Consider the following 20,759-nt stretch of genomic DNA (forward strand, 5'->3'; position numbering starts at 1 on the left):
GTTAACACGCCGTAATGGACGTGTGTGGTTGAACGCTATTACGTCTACTTTTCGTTTAGTTTAATTGTCCAATCTCAAAGCGCGGGTCCAATGGCCCTTAAACACACAGGTTCAATAAACGTTTTAACGTTACTTTTTTCATTGTTTTACGCCATCTCCGCAACGTGGGAGCTAAATACTAGTTTAAGAGAAAATCAAAGAAACAGACTTAACAAAATTAAAGTTCAAGTTATAAAGGAATCAAAGGATTAATGGTCATAGACTAAACTTATTTCAAAATGTGTAGTGGTCAGAATAGAGGTGCACAAATCGGGTTTTTTCTAATACCCGGATTCGGGTATGGAACCGGTTTTGGGTATGATCGGATATTGGAAAATCGGTATTGAGAGAAATCGGGTAGGGTTTGGGTAGGGTTTGAGGAGAAAAACTCAACCCTATGCACCAGGGTAGGGTAAGATCGGGTTTCGGGTGTAACCGGGTATGTTCCGGGTACGATCGGATATTAATACCCGGTTTTGAATTTGTAATTTTTTTTATTCTTTTTAAATTTGTTTAAAATTTAAATTTGCTTTGTAATTTATAAAGTAATTAAACTATATTACAAAAACCATAAATCTACTTAAGTACAATTATTTACTTAATAATATGCATTTTAGAAAAACTTAAACATAAAAGTTGTGAAGTAAACATAAAAATATACTATAAAACTTATGTATTATTTCGGGGTATTAGAAAATTGGTATCGAATATTGGGTATAACCGGGTATGAGTATAGGGTATGACCGGTTCCGGGTATTTACGGGTATAAATTGGGTACGGTTCCGGGTTCGGGTATTGAGCTCAAAAAGCATACCCTATCCATACCCTACGGGTAGGGTCGGTTCCGGTTTCGGGTATTGAATACCTGGGTATTAGAAAAACCGGTTCCAGGTTTTTTTTCTGGTCCGATTCCGGGTACGGGTTTTTTGTGCACCTCTAGGGCCATACACAACTTTTATAAAAAATTTCGTGGGCCTCTCTTCCTTCCTAAAGAATGGGATTCGTCGGTGGCTAATTGGTTATAAAATATCTTTATAATTAGGGTGAACGGGGTACATTTCTTGAATGTAGCGGGTGGGATGGTAACCGCCGCAACCATTCCAAGTTTGGGGAGCGGGTTATAAGTGTGACCCATTCAAGCAAGCGTGTCTTACAAATACTTGGTAATTCAAGCAAGCACTTGTCTTATTAACACTTGATAACTTGAACGAGTACAACCCACCACTTGGTAATTTGAGCAAAACATACGTGTTATTAACACTTGGTAATTTGAACAAATGAGACCAACTGCTTCGTAATTCAGGCAAGCATGTGCCTTGTTAACACGTGATAATTTGATTCAGGTAAGCGTGTGCCTTGTTAACACTTGATAATTCGAACAACTGTGACCCGCCGTTTAGAAATGTGAGTAAACGTATGCCTTAGTAACACTTAGTTATTTGAACAAGTGTCACCTGCTTGGTAATTTGAGCACAATGCACAATTATTTACATTTAGTAATTTGAACAAGTGTGCGTCTTATTAACACTTGCCTGCCCAGAGCCCCATAATAACGGAGTGTCTTGTTAACAAAGAGTATAAAGTGTCTCAAGACATCTGGTCCTAATATAGGTTACTGCCCCACATTTAGCACCGACCTAGATCGACATGTAAAGACCGATAAGTTTCTTGATTAATGGATGAACATTGTTAGAAACAAGCCTAAATGAAGAGACATGTAAAAAAATATGAATACTGGTACTAACTGGCCTAAAGGTAGCAACCTTCTCGGGAAAGGAGAGAAAGCTACAAGCATTCCAAAGAAAATGAAGAAAGCTAAGAACAATATTATTGTCAATCAAACAGGGGTGGGTTGTAAACAGTGTTGATTCGTATATCAGTTCATCACAGATGAAACAACACCTGATGGTTCTTGACTGCTTTCTGTACCAAAACAACCAACACCAATTTCCTGTACGCCAATATGAAAACCATTTACCAGCTGAACCAACAACTCATCGTTTTACAAATGATTAATTAGGACAACCTCTAATACATTGTAACATCATCGTCATCCATGGTTATAAGTAGATATTTTGTAAGGCAACCTAATCTCTAACCAGGATCTTAACAACCCTTTATGTAAAATTCAAAATATGTCTCTAGATGATAGAGACATAATAAACACTCAATTAAATAACTGACATGGCCTCCATAAACGAGGTCGAGGACTATTCTCCCATTCTCACAAATACATTCCATTTCAAGTGACAAGATCAAGAATATGGACCTTTTGAATAATATTAAAGAGATGAAAATTTTGTAAAACAAAAAAAAGGTAAAAAGATGGTAGCTATGCAGCCAGCCACCAATTTGATAGATGTAAAATGTCAAAACTATACGCAACTCCTACTTTGATATATATTTAATAAAATAAAAACAGATATGCAATTATAAATTGAACATCACGTGGCTTTATTTTGTGTAAACTATGCTTCAATACTAATATCGGGCATAAAAAACGGTTTGCAACAATAACTGCAAAGGCATAAAACTCACATATTTCAACCTGATTTTTGCTTCAGTCAATTCTGTACTCTCCTGTCTCACCAGTTTCAGTTCCATACCTGGACTCTCTTTAGCTGCACCAGTCATGTCCTTCAGGTACTCAAAAAAATATATCCTGGATAAATTACAATAATATTGTTTTTGACATTTATAATCATGGCTAATTTGTTTGTTGTCATTCATGTTATTGGAGGTTATCAGATTCAAAAGCTATCTCTATTCTTTAGCAACAGGTTTAATGTAATAAAAACAACAATCCAAAGTTTCTTATGTTCGTTTTGCAGACTATGCAACGCCGGTATTTGATATGATCAAAAAATGAATTACAACCCTAGCTTTGTGCTTCTCTTTATCACCAGGAATCCCTATGTTAGTGGACTACTTTGAAAATGTATAGACGTGCCAAAACTCAAAATGAGGCAATATGAGTAATGGAAACGATAATGGGTCGAAGCAAATCTTTATAGTACAGGTAGAGTTGGGCTGACCCGCAAGCATCTTTAAACTTTTTTGCCAATTTTTTTTATAAATCATTAATGCTTTGAATACAATTACAAAAATCAAATAATAGTTAGCGTCACGTGCTAGTATATATAGCCAGAAGATAGAAGAGTATATGATCAGAACTTGGAAAATCAGATGGAACAAAAAGATAAATAGGTAGTAGTAGCCAATGTAGCCCGATTCGAGAGGGCAAGTCTCCAAAATACAAAGTGCCAATATTCAAATTAACAAGACACGGAAACTAAAAACAAGAACAAAGTATTTAAAAGTAAACTTTGATGAAGCAATTACCCCATCTTTGATGACGCACTTACTACCCTCAAACCATCCAGATCCCTCCAACTTTTCAATACGACTCACCCTTTGCCTCCCTATATTCAATATCAGGGTTGACCGGGTCAAAATCCGAAAATAATGTGAAGCTGCTTGGAAGCTGGGATCGTATCACTACTACCCGCCTGGAGAAGCGACTTGTCCTCAAGTCAGCTACTAAGCTGTTGTCCCACTCCTGCGGTTAATTCTTCCTCGAATGGCTCTATGGTAAGGTGGTGGAATGCTGCAGAATTCTGATCACCAGGTGTCACTCCCTGCAATTCATAATCTTGGCCTGCAACAGTGAACCTTAGGAACATTTTACTCCAGTTTGCCTGCACCGTGTTCAAGGTGGCCAACCATTGTATACCAAGGACCACATCAGCCCCTCTCAACGAAAAAGGGGAGAAGTCTTGAGTTACTTGAAGGTTACTGATGTGCAGCGGGACATCTTTGCAAATCTGATTGCAGCGAATTATGTCTCCATTTCCAATCCTTACTCCAAATGGAATGACCTCGTGGGTTGATAATCCAACTTTAGTAACCAAGGCGTTGATGATAAAATTATGAGGTAAACCACAGTCAACGAGAAGCGATACCTTGAATGAGTTGATTGATCCAGAAACTATCAAGGTTGGATGATTCGGCATGCACATGATGGCATGTATGCTGATCTTAGCTTGCTCTCCAGCATCTTCTGCACCCTCTACATGGCCTTGAACACCCTGATCACCGGCCTCCAACAATTGTAATGAACTAGTTTTACACCTACGCCCCGGGCTAAACTTTTCACCGCACCAGTAACACTCTCCTTCAGCATGCCTAGCCTGCTTCTTGGTTTCTGAAATGCAAATGTAGGAAACTGGGGTTGTTGCAGTGGCTAGAGGGGCTGTTTTGGCGGTTGGCGCAACTTGTGAATGCAGTTCCTTCTGGTTTGGGGCTAATTTTGACTCGAATTCTAATGCTAAACTCATAGCAGTATAGACGGTGTGAGGTTTGTGAATCCGGACATCAGCCTTCAATTCTTCCTTAAGACCATTTAAGAAAACTCTCAACAAGCAATGATCGGGCCAATCTGAAACTCTAGATGACCTTTTTGCAAATTCTTGACTATATTCTTGGACCGAACCGCTTTGTCTGATGCTGCACAGATGCTCATCTGGGTTTTGAAACTCGGTTGGGCCAAAGTTTCTGGTGAAGGCCCGGACCAGCTCCTCCCAAAAAGTGATGGGTTTATCATGAGATTTATGGTTTTTAAAATATCTTGTGTTCTTGATGGTTTAGTTACCTTGCATCATGTGGCTTACAATTTATAATGCTGTGTGTGTGTGAATAGCAGGTGTGTATCATATTTGGAGTTGCTTTGATGATCATAGCACCTATCGGAGGATTAAGGCAGATCATTGTTGCAGCCAATATATGCAAGTTTCTCATAAAAATTCAAGTATTAAAAAGAAGTTAAAGGCGGCCATGGTATTTCAAACAACAGGAAACAGTTTGATGGTATTATAACCAACTTTGAATAGGGAAGATCCATTATAAACTATCTCAGGGTGACACATTAAAAGATTGCCAAGGACACAGAGTGAGTCAAGAAACTTACTTGCAAAAGTGCCATTTCTTCCTACGGGTCAACTTTACCTTCGTCGTGCCTGCATATTTGTAAAAAAATAGTTCCGCTTCAGAAAAAATATACATTTCTAGAGTAGATACTTGTAGAGTAAAGCTGGGATAGAAGAGAAGAAGCAGAAACATAATACCTGCATTTTAGTGTTTTTTAGGGTAGTCCTAAACCATAAGCTGCTACTCAAAATAATCATGTGAAGCTGTCTGTAATTCCAGAATGGACGACATGCAAAAATGGTGACATGCCACTGCCATGGTTGAAGCTTTCACTATTTCTAGAGTCTAAACTAAAAAAATCACATTCGAAGCACAAATGTTGAAGCGTATGTCAACATATATATTCATTTGTTAAATGCAAGAGAACTTTCTTGCCAATCCTATTTCTACCAGAAAGAAAAGTTTGAAATAAAACATGAAACGTTGTTTAGCATTAAGGAAAACCATGACCAGTAATGCATGAAACATAATTAAATGATTGGACCATGAAATTCCCAGATATGAAAATTTCTAAAAACAGTTCTTAATATATACAAAGTTTTTAAATTGCAAAATTTTAATTAAGAGAAGCTTGTCAGATGGTAACGTCATCTGCATCAGACAAACATACTTCTGCTTTGAAGTTACATTCTAAAATGACAGCACGGGAAAACAAATGGAAGAACATTAGAAGTCAGATTATATTTATCATCATCACAATCAACAATCTATAAAAGTACAAGCGGTGGCAAGTATAGTATCGCCTGTGATTGCAGTATTTATGAAAGAAAATACATAAACTAAGTAAAAACAACAAGATTTATAGCACTACCTGCAACATTTTATTGTACTATTTAAGAATCTAGCACCGGTACATGGTTTTCTTTGAGATAAACGGATGATCACAGGGAATATACTCCAACTCTCAAGTATTTCACTAATCTTTCCTATCTAATTTTCTTCTCCTTCTCAACTCTAACTACCCTTTCTCTATACAAGTCGATCCACCGGTTGCAAATCCAAAGTATACTAACTAAAATAGCGGCCACCACAACGCAAATCCACGAAACCCAAACCCACCTAGGGATAACACTATCGGCAGCGCCACTCAAATAAAAAACAAGCATTTTGTAAACAAAGATAGGCCCGAACACCCCTCTAACAACCGAATACAAGGCGTAAAAAGGAGGGGACAAAACGTCGAACACCTGGGCTGCGAGTTTGGAGTTGGGTTTGAGGACGGCGGCCAGCGTCCAGACGTTCTGAAAGAAGCTGGTGACCTCTGCGAGTATGAGGAGAACCAAAATCCCGTAGGCTCCACGGGCGACGAGGTACCGGCATGTTAAAAAGACGAAAAGAGTGGCTAAATGGTGGGCGATGAAGAGGAGGTCAGTGGGGTTAAATAGGAGGTAATGGAAGAGGTCTGTTGTGAAGTAGGCGATGCTGTATTCCAATACGGTGTTTTGGAAAGTGGTGTTGGGTGAGGCGAAGGTGTATGTGTGTGATGATGATGTGATGGATTGGATGGCTAAGAGGACTGCAGGGGTGCCGTGTGCGAGTGAGATGAGACAGCTGGCGGTGACTGGGCGGAGAGTGGTGGTCCAGTGGCGGAAGAAGAACAAGTGGGCGGATAAGTAGATGGTGAAGAACATGGACAAGAACACAGGGAGATATGATGATGATGATGATGATGATGATGATGGTGAAATTGGGATGGTTGAATAATCCATTATTGAAACCCTAGATTGATTGTGAATGGATGGATGAATCGAAAGTGAAAATAGATACAGATACAGATGGAAACGTACTTTTCGAGACGAAGAAGAAGCAAAACCAAGTGGCAGCTTCTCGAAATGCCAACCGCCATCCCTACCACAACTATTATTATTTAATAATTGTGAAAATTCTCAAAACACTGCATTTATAGAATATGGTTTCAAGTTTGTCTCCACAAATTCAAGTTTCCAATTTTGTCCCTTTGGTATTTCGTTGCCGGCGACATGTTAGCGAACATCAACGATGTGTTAACATAACATAGGGTTGACAATGCGTTATGTTGCTAACATAGGATAGCAACGATGCCAATTTTATAAGGACCACACCCCAAAATAAACAAGAATAAATACCATTTTGTTTCTTTCGTTAACAGAATCATCCAACGTGTTACTAACTTAATCGCTTGAATCAATTTGCATTCCATCCTATTCCCGTCACATTGAATATTCTATTAGTATTATCTCCCGAACAGGTTTAAAGGAAGGAAACCCCTAACAACTTGACCAATTCCAGAACAATAGACCAAATTCAACATGCCACCCTGCACCGAACCATCAAGTGCACGCTACACCACACATAACACACCTCTTATCCCCCACATTTATGCCTCTAACATACGCGCCTCTTTTGTAGCGATTCAATCTGAAAGTAGTCTAAATAAAACAATTAACTTCTATTGGAATGTTTCTCGACCAAATATTACCTTTTTACTGGTTATACTAATTTCGTTTTTCTTTTTGAGGGTGTTAGCCAACTGATATATGAGTTTGAGCCCTTAGATGGAGTTTTAACCGTTCATTATTAATTTAACGCTTCAAAGATTCAAATCCAAAACCACCCTAAGAAAAAACCCACTAAAGTCCAAACTCCAAACTAAAGGCCTCCTGATGACCCACAGGATATCTTTTAAAGAAAAACTGGAATATTTCGTTATTATCCAATAATAATCTAAACCACTCACTTTTGAGTTTCTAATCGTAGGCTCGTTGCAAAGAAAGGCATATGATAGTTGAAGTCATGCTTTAATACCAACCATTTCAACATTTGATTAATTTAACACCCATCACATCATGTATACAACAAACATCATGCCAAAAATTCTTTCTAACCACCATATAACTTATAATATTACACCACACCACCACTCATTTGATTTCACCTTCCTCCACATCATTTGTTACCACCCCATTCCCATTATCAGCCTCTAACCCGATTTCTTCTTCATCTTCATCTTCGTCTTCGTCTTCATGTTCATCCCTTTTCATGTACAACCCCAGTTGTTCCAATGGATTGCTAGACCCAAACTTGAAACTACCTAACCTATCAAGCGACTCATGTTCAGGACTTATCTCATCTAAGCAACTTGGCAGAAGTTGTTCAGGGTCTGCAGTCCTTAGCATTTCTAAGTCTTTCAGGAACCGAGATGCCTCATCAATCTCAACCGTCTTTTCGATCTATATTAACCCAAAATCATATAATCCATTTTCATAATAATATTTATTACTAATTCCAATAATTATAAGAAGATTATGATACCTTTAACAACGCCTGTCGAGCTGCTTCACGTTCAAGGTCTCGTTTTCGTTTTGCCTCTGCAGCAGCTTCCGCCTCAACTCTCCTTCTAGCATTTTCTGCCGCTTTGGCTTCTGCTTGTAGCCTAGCTTTTTCTAGTCAATATAAAAGTAAAATGTATTTTATTTAATTCACCTTCACAGCCTCAAACCTTGTAATTTATCAATGATTTCAAGCTCTTTCTAACCTTTTCTTTTTTGATTTTCAAGTTGTTCTTTCTCACGACGTAATTTCTCCGGGTCAGCTTTTTCATCCTGAAAAATAAATAACACCAGTACTATATAATCTGAGAAAGCTGGTAGGTATACTGCAGGATATATAGCAATTGGTTTTGTTACCAACCTGATTGAATGTTTTTTCACGAGCTTTTAAGATTGTATCAGCAAATCGACCTTTTAAGAGAGCAGCCCTGTAGAGTTTAACAGGTGAAACCGGCCTTTCACTTGGAGCACTGTCCTCTGCATTTTGAGAAATAAATGATGATAACAGAAGACCTACAAACAGTAAAGAATGGTTCGTGTCATGCTTACCATCATCTTTCTGACTACCTGATTCATTGGAGTTTGGCTTCTGCTCAGCATGATCTGATGCACTAACTGTGACTAAATATCATGTGTATCAAGAAGCCATAAGTAAAACTTGTGAAAAAAAAATGTTTCTCGATGTTTATTATATAAACAAAAACTCACTATTTTCATCTGGATAGGCCATGCCTGTCTTCTGGCCTATATCTGCTCCAGCCACAGCGGTTTCCTATATATATGGATATTAGGTACACAAGAGATTTCACTTAGCAAAGGTTACATAATGGTGTCTGTTGTCTCGCACTAAATATCATATACACATAATAAACTTAGAAATTCAGGTGATACCTTTGCTCCACTACACGAACTAGAAGCTTTAACATCTTTTAGCTCATGTTCAGAAGAACTAGAATCAGAATCTGAAAGCAACCATATAACAACTATCAAACAATATAAGGCAGTCTAAAATGTCATATTTATACAAGACCTATTATAACAAAACCATCAGGTAAAACATATAGACTTTGAGTTTGGCTAGCAATTACATAGGATGGTAGAGCGATAAATAGGTTATGCTCTAATTAGTTAGAAGATATGGTATCCTTTATACTGTGAAACTTTAACTATCTAACATATCAAACTAAAACTATGCATCACTTCAATTATATGAACTTTAACTAAAATATCCATGCAGTTAATGCGGTAAAAAATCGGATATTGGTCAAGGACCGATACTTGAGATATCGGTTATTGCTGTGAGGTATTATACATAATGTCAATTTTAAACTTTTTATGTATAGATATATAAGTTTAAGGACCTAATGTAAACTAGTAAAGATAGACGGGGTTAAATACTTAAATGTTAAAACACACAAACTTATTTTAAACATTTTGTGTATAAATTTACAAGTTTTAGGGACTAAATATAAATTAGTGAAAGATCAAGGGGTTAAATGTTAAAAAAACCTAAAGTAATTTAAACCCTAAGAAGGCTAAAACACATTCACGAACATAGCGCAGCCGCTTTCCTCTTCCTCCTTATTTCCGGCAGAAAATGCAACACCGGCATCAGAATTCACCGCCAGAAATGGGCCTAACAGGGCAAACCGATAATCTCGGTGAGATCACCGATATTTATGACTCAAAATATTGCCAGTGTATCAGTAAAAATCATAGATATTCTCAGAAAGGATATTAAGACTGATATTATGGACCGATATGTTAACCTATGAGTGATAACCAATATATCGGTGATATATCACCGATATATTGGCCGCTTTAACTGCGTAGCTAAATTAATTAATAACTGTTTCTATTTTTTCTATAGCTTACACTTCTCTTATCCTTTTCAATCATCTTCACTTGTTCTGCTAGATGGTTCATAAAAAAAACTACCATCTCTACTTCTTTACAATGATTATAAACCGTTGATTTTAGCACCAAAACAGTTACTATGTTAATCATATTCCTGTTAGACCAAAAGTTCAAAGCTAAAATAGTCTGTGTCTAATAAAAGAACGTTAGTTGTCCTTTAAAGTTTAAATATGATTGACAAATTTCATACATATAGGAAAAGTATTGTGAAAAAAAGGATGGCCATGTAAACAATCAATGATCCTAACAAACTAGCATTCCCAACTAATGAATAAAAACCAGATATTTATCAATTCTCATTCATCATTGTACCCTATGGTGGAGTTCACCATTTGAGCGCTAAAGTTCATTGGTTAAAGCTTGATAGCTTAGTTTTCAAATGTTACCAATTCAGCCAATAGAAACTCTAGTACTCAATGGAAAGTAGGCAACACTATTGGGGATTAAAATGGTATTAATCTTTTATGGTAAAGCATATAGAAGCTCAAACTAGTAAATCAAGAACCATCACAACCATCGGTATATTTCTAAAAACAGTTTAATACAAATCATGATAACAGAGATACATAACCTAATTACCATGTGCTTCTGTGGCGTTATTTATGTTTGTTCCTTTATCCAATTCAATTGGAGTGTGACTTGTAACAGGAGGCTCATTCCCAGCAAGATCTGCATCCTCATCCGCAAGATCATTCCCTGTAATATGTTGAAACACGTAACAATATAAGCATGGAAACCTACTACTAAGTACTAACTCACGGTCATCAAATATACATCAACGGGATACCTTTGTACAGTTGCATAGTTGAGTTGCTAAGCCCTGATTCATCAAGAAGCTGCATTCAAAATAGAAATATGCTCGTTTCAGTATATCATGGGTCATGAGTCATGGCATAGGCCATAATCTTCTATTGTGAATGAATGGTTGAAAACATAAATACCTCAATAACGCAAGGTTCTGCCTTGGCCTGATTTTGATTCTCACGGATATGGTCATCCAACAGCTTACGTAATTCAAAAATGGTCTCGTTATTAAGATTGGCAATATCAACCTCAATCTCATCCTCTCCAGCATCATTCTTGTTTGAACCATGTTGCCTCAAAAAATCGATAATATTATCTGGTAAATCTCCCAGATGAGCTTCCAACTCCCTACTTAGTTTATGTTTTTCATCATCACTCATCACTGGCTTAACTGGCTCTGGGTTTGGTTGAATTGAGGTAATTTTTCTCTTCTTTGAGGAAGGCATTGGCTTAACTAAATTAATCTCCTCATTAACCGCCTGCTGTTGAGAACCATTCGATGGTAGCTTCTTCTCAATAGGCTTCCATCTTAGCTCAAAAAACTTACTAAGAACATCTGCCATTATATGCACATCATTGCCAGGAGGATTATACGTCATGGCATTGGAAAATGTGAGCCTGACGTCAGCAAGAAACTGAAATGGACTAGAATAACTTCCTGATCCAAGTTTTTCCTTTACTGTCCCTAAATCCATCGGTTTCTTAATAACATTAAAGTAATCTGGAATCTTCAATGCAACAACATCAACAGGCTTATTGAACACCCAACCATGCTGATGTGTCATCAACTTCTTTAACAAACCCTCACACTGTTTCCTTAAAAGCAAACTGAAAGTCTCAGGTACTGCTAAATTAGCACCTCGACTCAAGCTACTTACTTTCTGAGCTTGTGTATCAACCGATTTCCTCACGTTTGTTTGGTTTCCTTCTACCTTACTGCTAATAACATTACTGGATGATGACACTGTAACATTAACCCTATCCACGTCAACCCTCTTCTGAAACGTCCTAACCTGATCAAGTTCGGAACGCAACCGAAGTAACCACTTCTGTTTCTCAGACGACGCCAGCGTCGGCAAAGGAACGCTTCGTATAGGCACACCAAAACCATCTTGAGAGGTCAACTTAATCCATTTCTTTCTAGGTCCACTTGAATTCTCATTACCATCATGTCGAGAACATCCAGATTCTTCATTAGGAAGAACGCCACCGGAACACGCATCAGGAAACCGATCCTTCTTCGCCATCACTCTCCCAATTACACTACCAAAACATTTTCAACAAGACATCAATCTCGCCTAAAGATCGATAACTAACTATCCTCATATCCCTCTATAATCATTAATAAGATAAACACCACATGCACTCTCTAACCGAAATTAGGGCATTATACACTTGAATTAGGTTAAATTATTAAGTTCAGTTATTCATAGATCGAGAATATAAGCCTGATCTTACCGCAAAAATGGATCTATATACAAGCTTCAATTCGCCGGATAAGTTAACTCAGCATGATTCAAACACCAATAGAAAAACCCTAACCGACCGATCTCCACCGGAATTAATGCAGCGGTTGAAGGTAGAAACCCTAGGAAGAATCAGATGATACTTACCAGGATGTGATCGTACGGAATGAATACAAGCAGCAGCAGCAAAGTTGAAGTGAGACTCTTGAAGAAAGAGAAAGAAGTGACTCTCGTTTATTATTATTATTATTATTATTATTATTTTGTTTCGTTTGCGGTTTTTAGCCTCATGGAAAACCATTTCCCCCAATCTTTCCAATTTTTTTTAATTGAAGTGGTGTTTTTATTTTTTCTCGAATGAAAAAGTTATGGATAATTTCTGACTTCTTCATTTTTCTTTATAATTTGTTTCACTATGCGGGAAAAACCAGTGGTGATTCATCGATTTGCGTGGGAAAAACATTTGGATTATGGGGTTGGTGTTACAAGTTTTTCCCATCGATACCGGTTTTTATACATTAACTTTTCATGAAGATTACTTTGTGTGCTTAAAGAGTTAAGTTGTAACTGGTATTTATTTCTTATTTGTTTATAATGTATTGGTTTAAGCTATGGTAGTAGTTTGATTTAGGAAATTTTTACATTTTAACGTAATATATTTGGTTACTTTATTGTAAAATTGTTGCATCGTTGATTCTCTGGATGTTGAAATATGGTAATTAGTGACGAGTTAATTAAGTAATCAAACAAATTTTTATGATTATAATGATGATATATATTTTTGTTTGTTCGTATTTGAAGTACCGATGTCTAATGGATCATTAGTGCATGTGTCATGCTCACGGCTGATGCATGGATAACCACCAACGTAGCAGTGTTTTCAAGAGCTACATAGCGCTAGAGGGGCCGTTTAGGGGGGGGAGTAGTGTTTCTAAGCACAATGTTTCGGGTGGTCTGTGTCTCCATCGCCGACGTGACTTGGTTGTATCCGACATGGAGTGGTTTCAACGCATTGGGCGTGGGGTAGTACAAACGCTCTTAAAAGTAAAAAGTATTTATTCTTAAAATATACAACTTACTTTTTGAAAGCATAGAATATTAAGTATATTTCACATTTTGATAATTACTATAGCATTTATGTACTATTTCAAGTAGCTTACGATGTTTTATGTAATCAGCTTTATAATTTGGATCTTTTTTTGCGTGTTCTTGTCTTAATTTTGTTGACTGCCCGAAAAAGGTCAACCCAAAGTTAATTTGTGTTTCTTTGAGCAGAACCTCATCAAATTATCCCGTAAACTAGTTCATCAGCTTTATGAGCAATTTATTTATATTCTTGTAAATTAACTATAGCCACACTCTTACTCTTACTCTTGTTTTAACACCTAAGAATTAATGTGAGTTTCAATTATTTAATTTATTTTCATTCCCACCTCTTAAATCTAAAATTCGCTTATTTGAGTTAAATCACCACTTTTGGTTAAACATGAGAAGGCGTGTATCGACAACCAACATGTATTTATTCCTTTTGCTTTTGACACTTTTGGTTTCCTCGCGCTTGAAGTTGTTGAGTTACTTAGCCGAGTTCAATGTGTCAGGCATAGTAATGTTATGACTCCAAGATCAACGAATGTAGTTTTCAAAAGATTGAGTTTTGCAATTCAAAACGGGGGTAGCGGCGTTGTTTGTTACTCACTTGCCTTCTGTTTTGATATAATTACTACCTTGTGTTTTATTTAAATAATATAAATCACCACTTGTATTTTGAAATTAACATTAGTAACTTGGATTAGCCAATTCAAAAACATCATCTTTACAAAAGAAAAAAAAACGCTATTCTTCGGTTAAGCTTTTGATTTTAATTTAAACCAGTTTCAAAATTTATTGTAACTAATTTCCATCGTTTAGAGATGGTCATAACTCATGTTTGTACAAAATCCGGCTCCGTTTTGGTTAAAATCCATCAAGAATAGATATATTCAAATTCTTGATTTAGCTACATACTCAAATTTAAACTTAACCAACATGCTTTAATCACCATATATTGTTTCCAATTATAGTTTCCTTAAAAAAATGAATTTCAAAAAATTGTTTACTTACGTATAAGTTCTCTTAGGCTCTACAAATGGAAAGTTAAGAACATGATAAGCTTACTAATACCAAGTAGTTCACTAGTGATCTCAAACCACTTAGAAAGAATAAGAACGAGGTTAGTGATTGTTTTGAACCTTTAGCTCTTTCCGAATCTTGTTCTTGGCCTTGGATCGCAAATCACAAACACACACTTGTGAAGTTTTAATGCTTCTAATATTTGCTCATAAAAATCTCAAAGTGAATAAAATATATCTACTCTAGATCAACTGAACAATTGGTTCACCAAGATAAGTCCAAAACACTTAAAACCAATGTACACTATTAAGCTCAATCTACGGGATTGAAGTCCAAATTTTCACCATCATAAGTAAATTGAATTTGTACCAAAACATCCAATTCAACACTATATATAAAATTAGAGTAATTTGAAAATGTTTCACCTTGTGAGAACTGACTTTGAATTCTTGGTATGACTAGGAGAATGCATTATGGTTCTAACCTCTTCAAGTGTATAGATATATAAGTTAATCTTTAACATATCTTTATTACATGTTTCTAGAGTTAAGTGTCTTATGCAATCGAGTGGTGATGGTATAAATTTAAAATAAATGTTACAATCATTCAACTTCGTAACACTCTCCTTAGTGATTAAAACATGTTAGTGAGGAAAGCCTTTGAAACACGTTGGGCGGTCTTGGTTCAAGTCTTCTAGATGACAGAAATTTGTCGTTTAAAAGAATACGTGCAAGTGTTGACCAATTTTCCCTAGATTGTAATTTAAAAGTAATACTCCATTATTTTATGATCATTTTTATCAATGAAATAAATCAAAATCATCATACCATAACACCAATACACTACTATACACATCATAACACCAAAGACAATTTCTAACACATTAATACATAACTTTACACACTAAACCAAAACTTTACCACATTGATGCACAACTTTATCACAAACCCATTGTTTATTCATGCAATTTCAATGACGATGCATGACTGCACGCCACAGTATAGTATATTGCAATTTGTAAATGACTGACTCAATCGGTTCAGATGATTTAAGACAACAAAAACATAAATGACTCCATTATTCTTTGTTTTAAAGTTCCAAAATGAAGAACCAGTACAATTATCACATTATAAAAACACACCTTTCTCCATACAGAAACAGAAGGCTAAAATGCATGGTGTTCTTATACATTAAAAAAATAATTATTTCTCATTCAAGTCTGGTCACAAACCTTTGACCAAGAAATCAAAGGACTTCTAGTTGACCACATCAAGAACAAGCTTGCGGGACTTGAGAACCGACCACCTCAAACGTCTGTAGTATGCAGCCTGAAGCAGGGCCAGTGACAGTACAAATATCCACTTGAATCCCATCTACACCATCCAACCAAAACCAATATCATTCATTATTCATTCAAGATTACAAGTTTAACCTTAAGCTCAAATAAATTCATTTGACTAGTAACTTTAAAAGATTTAGAGGAATCTACCAGTTTCCTTTCCTCCATTTCTGGTTCTGCAGCCCAGCTTAAGAATGAAACAATGTCTTTTCCCATCTGCAGTAATTAGAAAAAAAAAGAATTAACTAAAAAAATATTAACATTGACAATACACAAGAGAAAGAACAGTTAACAAACCTGAGCCTCAGTTGCAGGAGTGCCGTCTTCATACTCAACAGCACCATCATTAAGCATTTTAGGCATTGCAATAGCTCCACCAGGGAAATAAGGATTATAGTGCAGACCTTCCCTGATCTGCAATATAGGTGGATTAGATAAGCAGGCTAAGTTTAACCAGAATTTTATAAAAAAAAAGTTTGTCCGCAAAGTAAAAGAACTGTTGATACAACTATTAAGTCATAATTAATAAGTTGCAGAACTAGCTATCAGCGTTATATTGGTATGGTACTTTTCTTGAAAAAAATTGAGTAATCAACGGTCAAAGCTGTATTTGAGATAACATTACTATTTTAACAATTTAATAGACATTTTTACATGTAAATGATAGGCACTTTAATGAACTCGAAATTAAAATAACTACTAAAAACTATCCCTAGCAAACATTTATCAAACATTAGGGCTATTTTGGACTTCAGATATAAATTCTTGGGCTTTTCTGGGTTAGGTGATATTTCCATAGGGTCAAAATGGGTATGAGAAAAAAATAGGAAAACTGAAGCACAGATTAGACTGTGTGATAGAATAAAAAGGACCCAAATTGAAACTCATCTGCACCATAGCAAAAACACCAGACCACGCACACTGTCTTCTTCCTTCTTCGATAATCTTTCACTCTTCTCAATTAAAGGTGGGAGAAGTGCTCCTGCACACTACCCTGAGTTCTACCAATTATAAAGATGATGGATGATTAGGGCAACTTACCCTCAAACACTGCCCACATTACAACCCTCCCACCCTTAAGGGTTTTTCAGTAACCCTGTTGCACAATCATTTCTAAATTGCAAATCAAAACTTTTCATCAGTTTCTTAGAGATAAGCTCAATTGCATTAACATACTAATTTAGCTTTTTTGAGAATTACATGTGATTCCCATCTTGGATTTAGGTTTTGAGTTCATCTTTATCTCAAAATTTACTACTTAAATTCACTTGTAACGTATTTCTTGCTCTTCACCCAAAAGTTTTATACCAATGATTTTACTGGTTCAGTAGCTTCATCCCTTGTAATAACTGTAATCTTTGATGTTTTGGTATGCAAATAAATTCCCAGTTGACTTTAAGAGAGAATCTTTTATGGGCACTTGATCTCTTCATCTGAGGCTAAATTTTGTTTATTTATTTATTAGGTGATTTTTAAGAAAGAATTAAGTGGACAGATTTGGGGAGATGAGAATCTGAGACTTCTATCACAGTGGATGATGAGATGAGATTTGTAATTTATATGAAAATAGAATTTTAGTTAAGAAGCATGCTCTAATCATCCCACCATTTATGGATTGTGCAATATAAATCCATCCAATGGCATTTTCTGATACCTCTTCATCAGTTTCTTGTAAGCGTTTTGTTGTATATACCAACATGTAGTATGAGAATTTACTACTCACCGACACACCAGCAGGGGGATCACGGTAGCCAGTCAAAAGTGCAAATACATAGTTCTGTCCATTGTGACGAGCCTGACAAAGCACATAATGTGAGAATCTGTAATATAAAGAAAGCAATACCTTTAAAAGGTAAAGAAAGATCAGAAATGAGGAGTGAGTTCGTTACTTTGGTAATAAGACTGAGGTCTGGAGGATAGGCACCACCATTAGCAAATCTAGCAGCTTGCTCATTAGCATAAGGTTGAGGAAACCGATCACTGAGCTTTCCAGGTCGGGTAAACATCTCACCCTCGTCATTAGGACCATCAGTAACCTCAATTTCAGCAGCCATTGCTTTAGTTTCCTCTTCAGTATATGCCACACCCACCAAGTCACGGTACGAAACCAAACCCATTGAATGGCACGATGCGCATACTTGCGTATACACTTGGTGACCACGTCGGATCCTGATCAAAATCAAATAAAAAGGTTACATTACAAGAAGATAACAAAAGTTAGTTTAAAAACGCACTTACGAAGCATGGTCGTATGAGCTCAAAATGCCTTGGTGAGGCCAGGGATAGCTAGGAGATTCTAGCCCGTGTTCGGCCTCGTCAGCAGCTGCTATTGTTGTAAAGCTCAAAAGCCCTGAAACACCTGCTCCAATGAGTGCTATTGCCCTCAAAGACTTCATTCCAGAAGCTTCTTGATCTGTCTTCGGTATTAAAGATGACAAAACAGGAGGGGCCTGGTACACGTAATAGATAACAAATTTAGCCTAATTGACCAGCAAATACAAGCGCAAGAGAAGAAATGCAAAACATATTAATGCTTACGGTGGAATGCGAATGAAGCCGGTTCCTCAGCAAGTGGTAAATTCCCCTACCACCAGCCATTTAAGCCAATTTCCTGTAAAAAACACATATATCAATGATATTTGAATAAAGAATTACTTTGAAAAGAGAAATAAATTATTACAGTTCAGGATTTACAAGAGAAGTTAGATTTGGTGAGACGTTTAAAAAAACAACTTGTTCCGACCCGAAACCCGCAGTTCCGACCCGAACCAAAACAAACCTTTTTAATTGACCCGTTCTGACCCGACCCGACCCGACCGACTTATGTATCATAATGCAGAGTCAGTCAACTATCGTATTGAAACCCTAAATCAGGTATACATTTTGCCCTAACATTGTTAGTAAATCAATTGAGCGAGCTGAAGGAACAAATAAAAGCCTAATTAAACGGAACTAAGATCTGATTATTAAACGGAAGATGCAATCAATCAATAGACATGAAATGATAGGGAGATTATAAGTTACACATTTCACACAGACAATAGACACTAACGAATGATTAAGCGTTAACAAAATGAAATGAAATGAAATTGGAGAGGTCTTACAGGACGTCGTCGGATGAGGTAATTGTCTGTCGCCGGCGGCGTTAAACGGTCGCAGAGAAGAGATAATAAAATAATAAAACGAATGGAAGGAGATTGATTATTCGGCCAGAATGATTTTCACTTTTTTGTTACCACAACACAAGCACGACGACCGGTCTATCATCACTTCACCGTTCACTTTAGGACACCACACCACCTTTTCGATGGGCCAAGCCCTCTTTTATCACATATTGGGCTTTTAGGCTATTGAACCCGATAAACTGTTAACCAGAACCCGAAACTACATGTATCCATGGAACCAAGCCTAGATTCACCACTTCGGTTCGATTAGCGGTTACTCATTTAGTTTTTTAAGTTATACCTGAAAATCCCGTTCTACGTTTTATACCCTGATACTATTAGAGCGCGACACGTTCAATTGTTTAGTATAATATTAGACTCTTCGATTACCATTCCGTCTATTTTAGATCCTATTGCTATTTTACTTCTAAGCTATAATTGCTAACTTACTCAACAAATTAATTTCAAGTTTGTTTGACTCTATAGGTAATGTTTGATCGATTCTACACGTGACAATGATAATGTTTCTTTAATTATATGGATTGTGTTTTTAGATTGTGTTGGCTAATTATTTGTTTATTTACGTAGCAAGTGAAGATTATAACGTTGCTTTAATTTTAGCATTTTATTTATTTATTAATATGTTCTTAGTTTTCTATGTCAAATACTTGACACGCCGATTAACTCAGGCCGATAAATCCCGAACTGGGGAGAGATTAGGGTTAGGTTTCGATTGTTACATCTCAGCCAACGAGGACGAGATACTGATTATTCGTATCACCCAAAAGTGATAGTATTATTAATCCATTGTATTAAAATTTATTCATCACATTACATGATTCAAAATAAAAGCAAACAATATTTTAAACATGTTTATTGAATAAAATATCCTAAAGGTCCATAGCTAAGCGATCTTCAATACTGAACAAACTTCAACTTGTAGCATGTACATAATAATTTAGTCAACACAAATGTTGGTGAACAGTCATAAGAGTTTACTATATATATAATGACAAATTACGAATCATATGTCATAGTGAAGTAATTTAAACATAAATATAAATGCGTAGAATGAATGAAATAGATTAATCCCTAACCAAGTTGCTATCAAACTTCAATGACCAAGTTGCACCAGACATGTAACAACTTGTTAGTTATTTTCAATAATGTTTGAATGGCTTTTTCTATACAACTTTTCACCATCCACGTGACACCAGTTAGTGAGGTTGTCCTTAGACCCTACACGGGACCCTTTAACCCCATTAGAGCGGTGCCCTTTAGCTCTCAAAGTACATAAGTCATGCATAAGTCATTGAAGACCTTAGTATCGAAGCCATAAAAACATTACATGAACATATACTCCACAATTTCCAACTATTGTTGATGTTTATTATGATTTGTTATTTAGTTTACAATATAAATTGAAGGGGTATGCACCCGCCTTAACATCGAGCGGGGCGGGTCAACCCACAAGATATAGACAAGAGGCTTGAAATCAGGATGTCATGAAGACACAAAGCCAAAACCTATGCGCGTGACGCATATCACATATGCTCACGCATCACATATGCTCACGCATATCACATCTGCGCGTGGCGCATATCACATATGCTTGCGCATCACATGC

General features: G+C 36.5%; 2 protein-coding genes and 1 pseudogene across 4 annotated transcripts; all 3 read right to left on the bottom strand.

Annotated features, from left to right (window-relative positions):
- Nucleotides 1-5,757: 5,757 nt before the first annotated feature.
- Nucleotides 5,758-6,864, bottom strand: LOC143570890 (TLC domain-containing protein At5g14285 pseudogene; annotated as a pseudogene).
- Nucleotides 6,865-7,856: 992 nt separating this feature from the next.
- LOC143570897 (transcription factor GTE9-like) lies at nt 7,857-12,738 on the bottom strand. 2 transcript variants are annotated; one of them, XM_077056419.1, is made up of 11 exons: nt 12,513-12,738; nt 11,192-12,317; nt 11,038-11,086; nt 10,830-10,946; nt 9,225-9,295; nt 9,042-9,105; nt 8,883-8,954; nt 8,695-8,810; nt 8,540-8,606; nt 8,317-8,447; nt 7,857-8,234 (listed from the first exon to the last, which is right to left on the bottom strand). In XM_077056419.1, exons 2-11 carry the CDS (start codon nt 12,299-12,301, stop codon nt 7,926-7,928), a joined length of 2,106 nt encoding a protein of 701 aa, XP_076912534.1. In that variant the 5' UTR covers nt 12,302-12,317; nt 12,513-12,738; the 3' UTR covers nt 7,857-7,925. The 2 variants fall into 2 exon arrangements, with proteins under 2 accessions (XP_076912534.1, XP_076912533.1); XM_077056418.1 differs by lacking the exon at nt 12,513-12,738 and having other exon boundaries at nt 11,192-12,346.
- A 2,924-nt stretch (nt 12,739-15,662) lies between these two features.
- LOC143570898 (cytochrome c1-2, heme protein, mitochondrial) lies at nt 15,663-19,257 on the bottom strand. 2 transcript variants are annotated; one of them, XM_077056420.1, is made up of 8 exons: nt 19,073-19,257; nt 18,507-18,579; nt 18,207-18,418; nt 17,858-18,137; nt 17,692-17,763; nt 16,266-16,382; nt 16,119-16,184; nt 15,663-16,002 (listed from the first exon to the last, which is right to left on the bottom strand). In XM_077056420.1, exons 2-8 carry the CDS (start codon nt 18,564-18,566, stop codon nt 15,886-15,888), a joined length of 924 nt encoding a protein of 307 aa, XP_076912535.1. In that variant the 5' UTR covers nt 18,567-18,579; nt 19,073-19,257; the 3' UTR covers nt 15,663-15,885. The 2 variants fall into 2 exon arrangements, with proteins under 2 accessions (XP_076912535.1, XP_076912536.1); XM_077056421.1 differs by having other exon boundaries at nt 18,507-18,577; nt 19,067-19,226.
- Nucleotides 19,258-20,759: the final 1,502 nt, after the last annotated feature.

The sequence above is a fragment of the Bidens hawaiensis genome, unplaced genomic scaffold (assembly GCF_021521415.1).
Source record: "Bidens hawaiensis isolate Kalapana, Puna unplaced genomic scaffold, B.hawaiensis_p1.1 tig00025172_1, whole genome shotgun sequence".
Taxonomy (NCBI): domain Eukaryota; kingdom Viridiplantae; phylum Streptophyta; class Magnoliopsida; order Asterales; family Asteraceae; genus Bidens; species Bidens hawaiensis.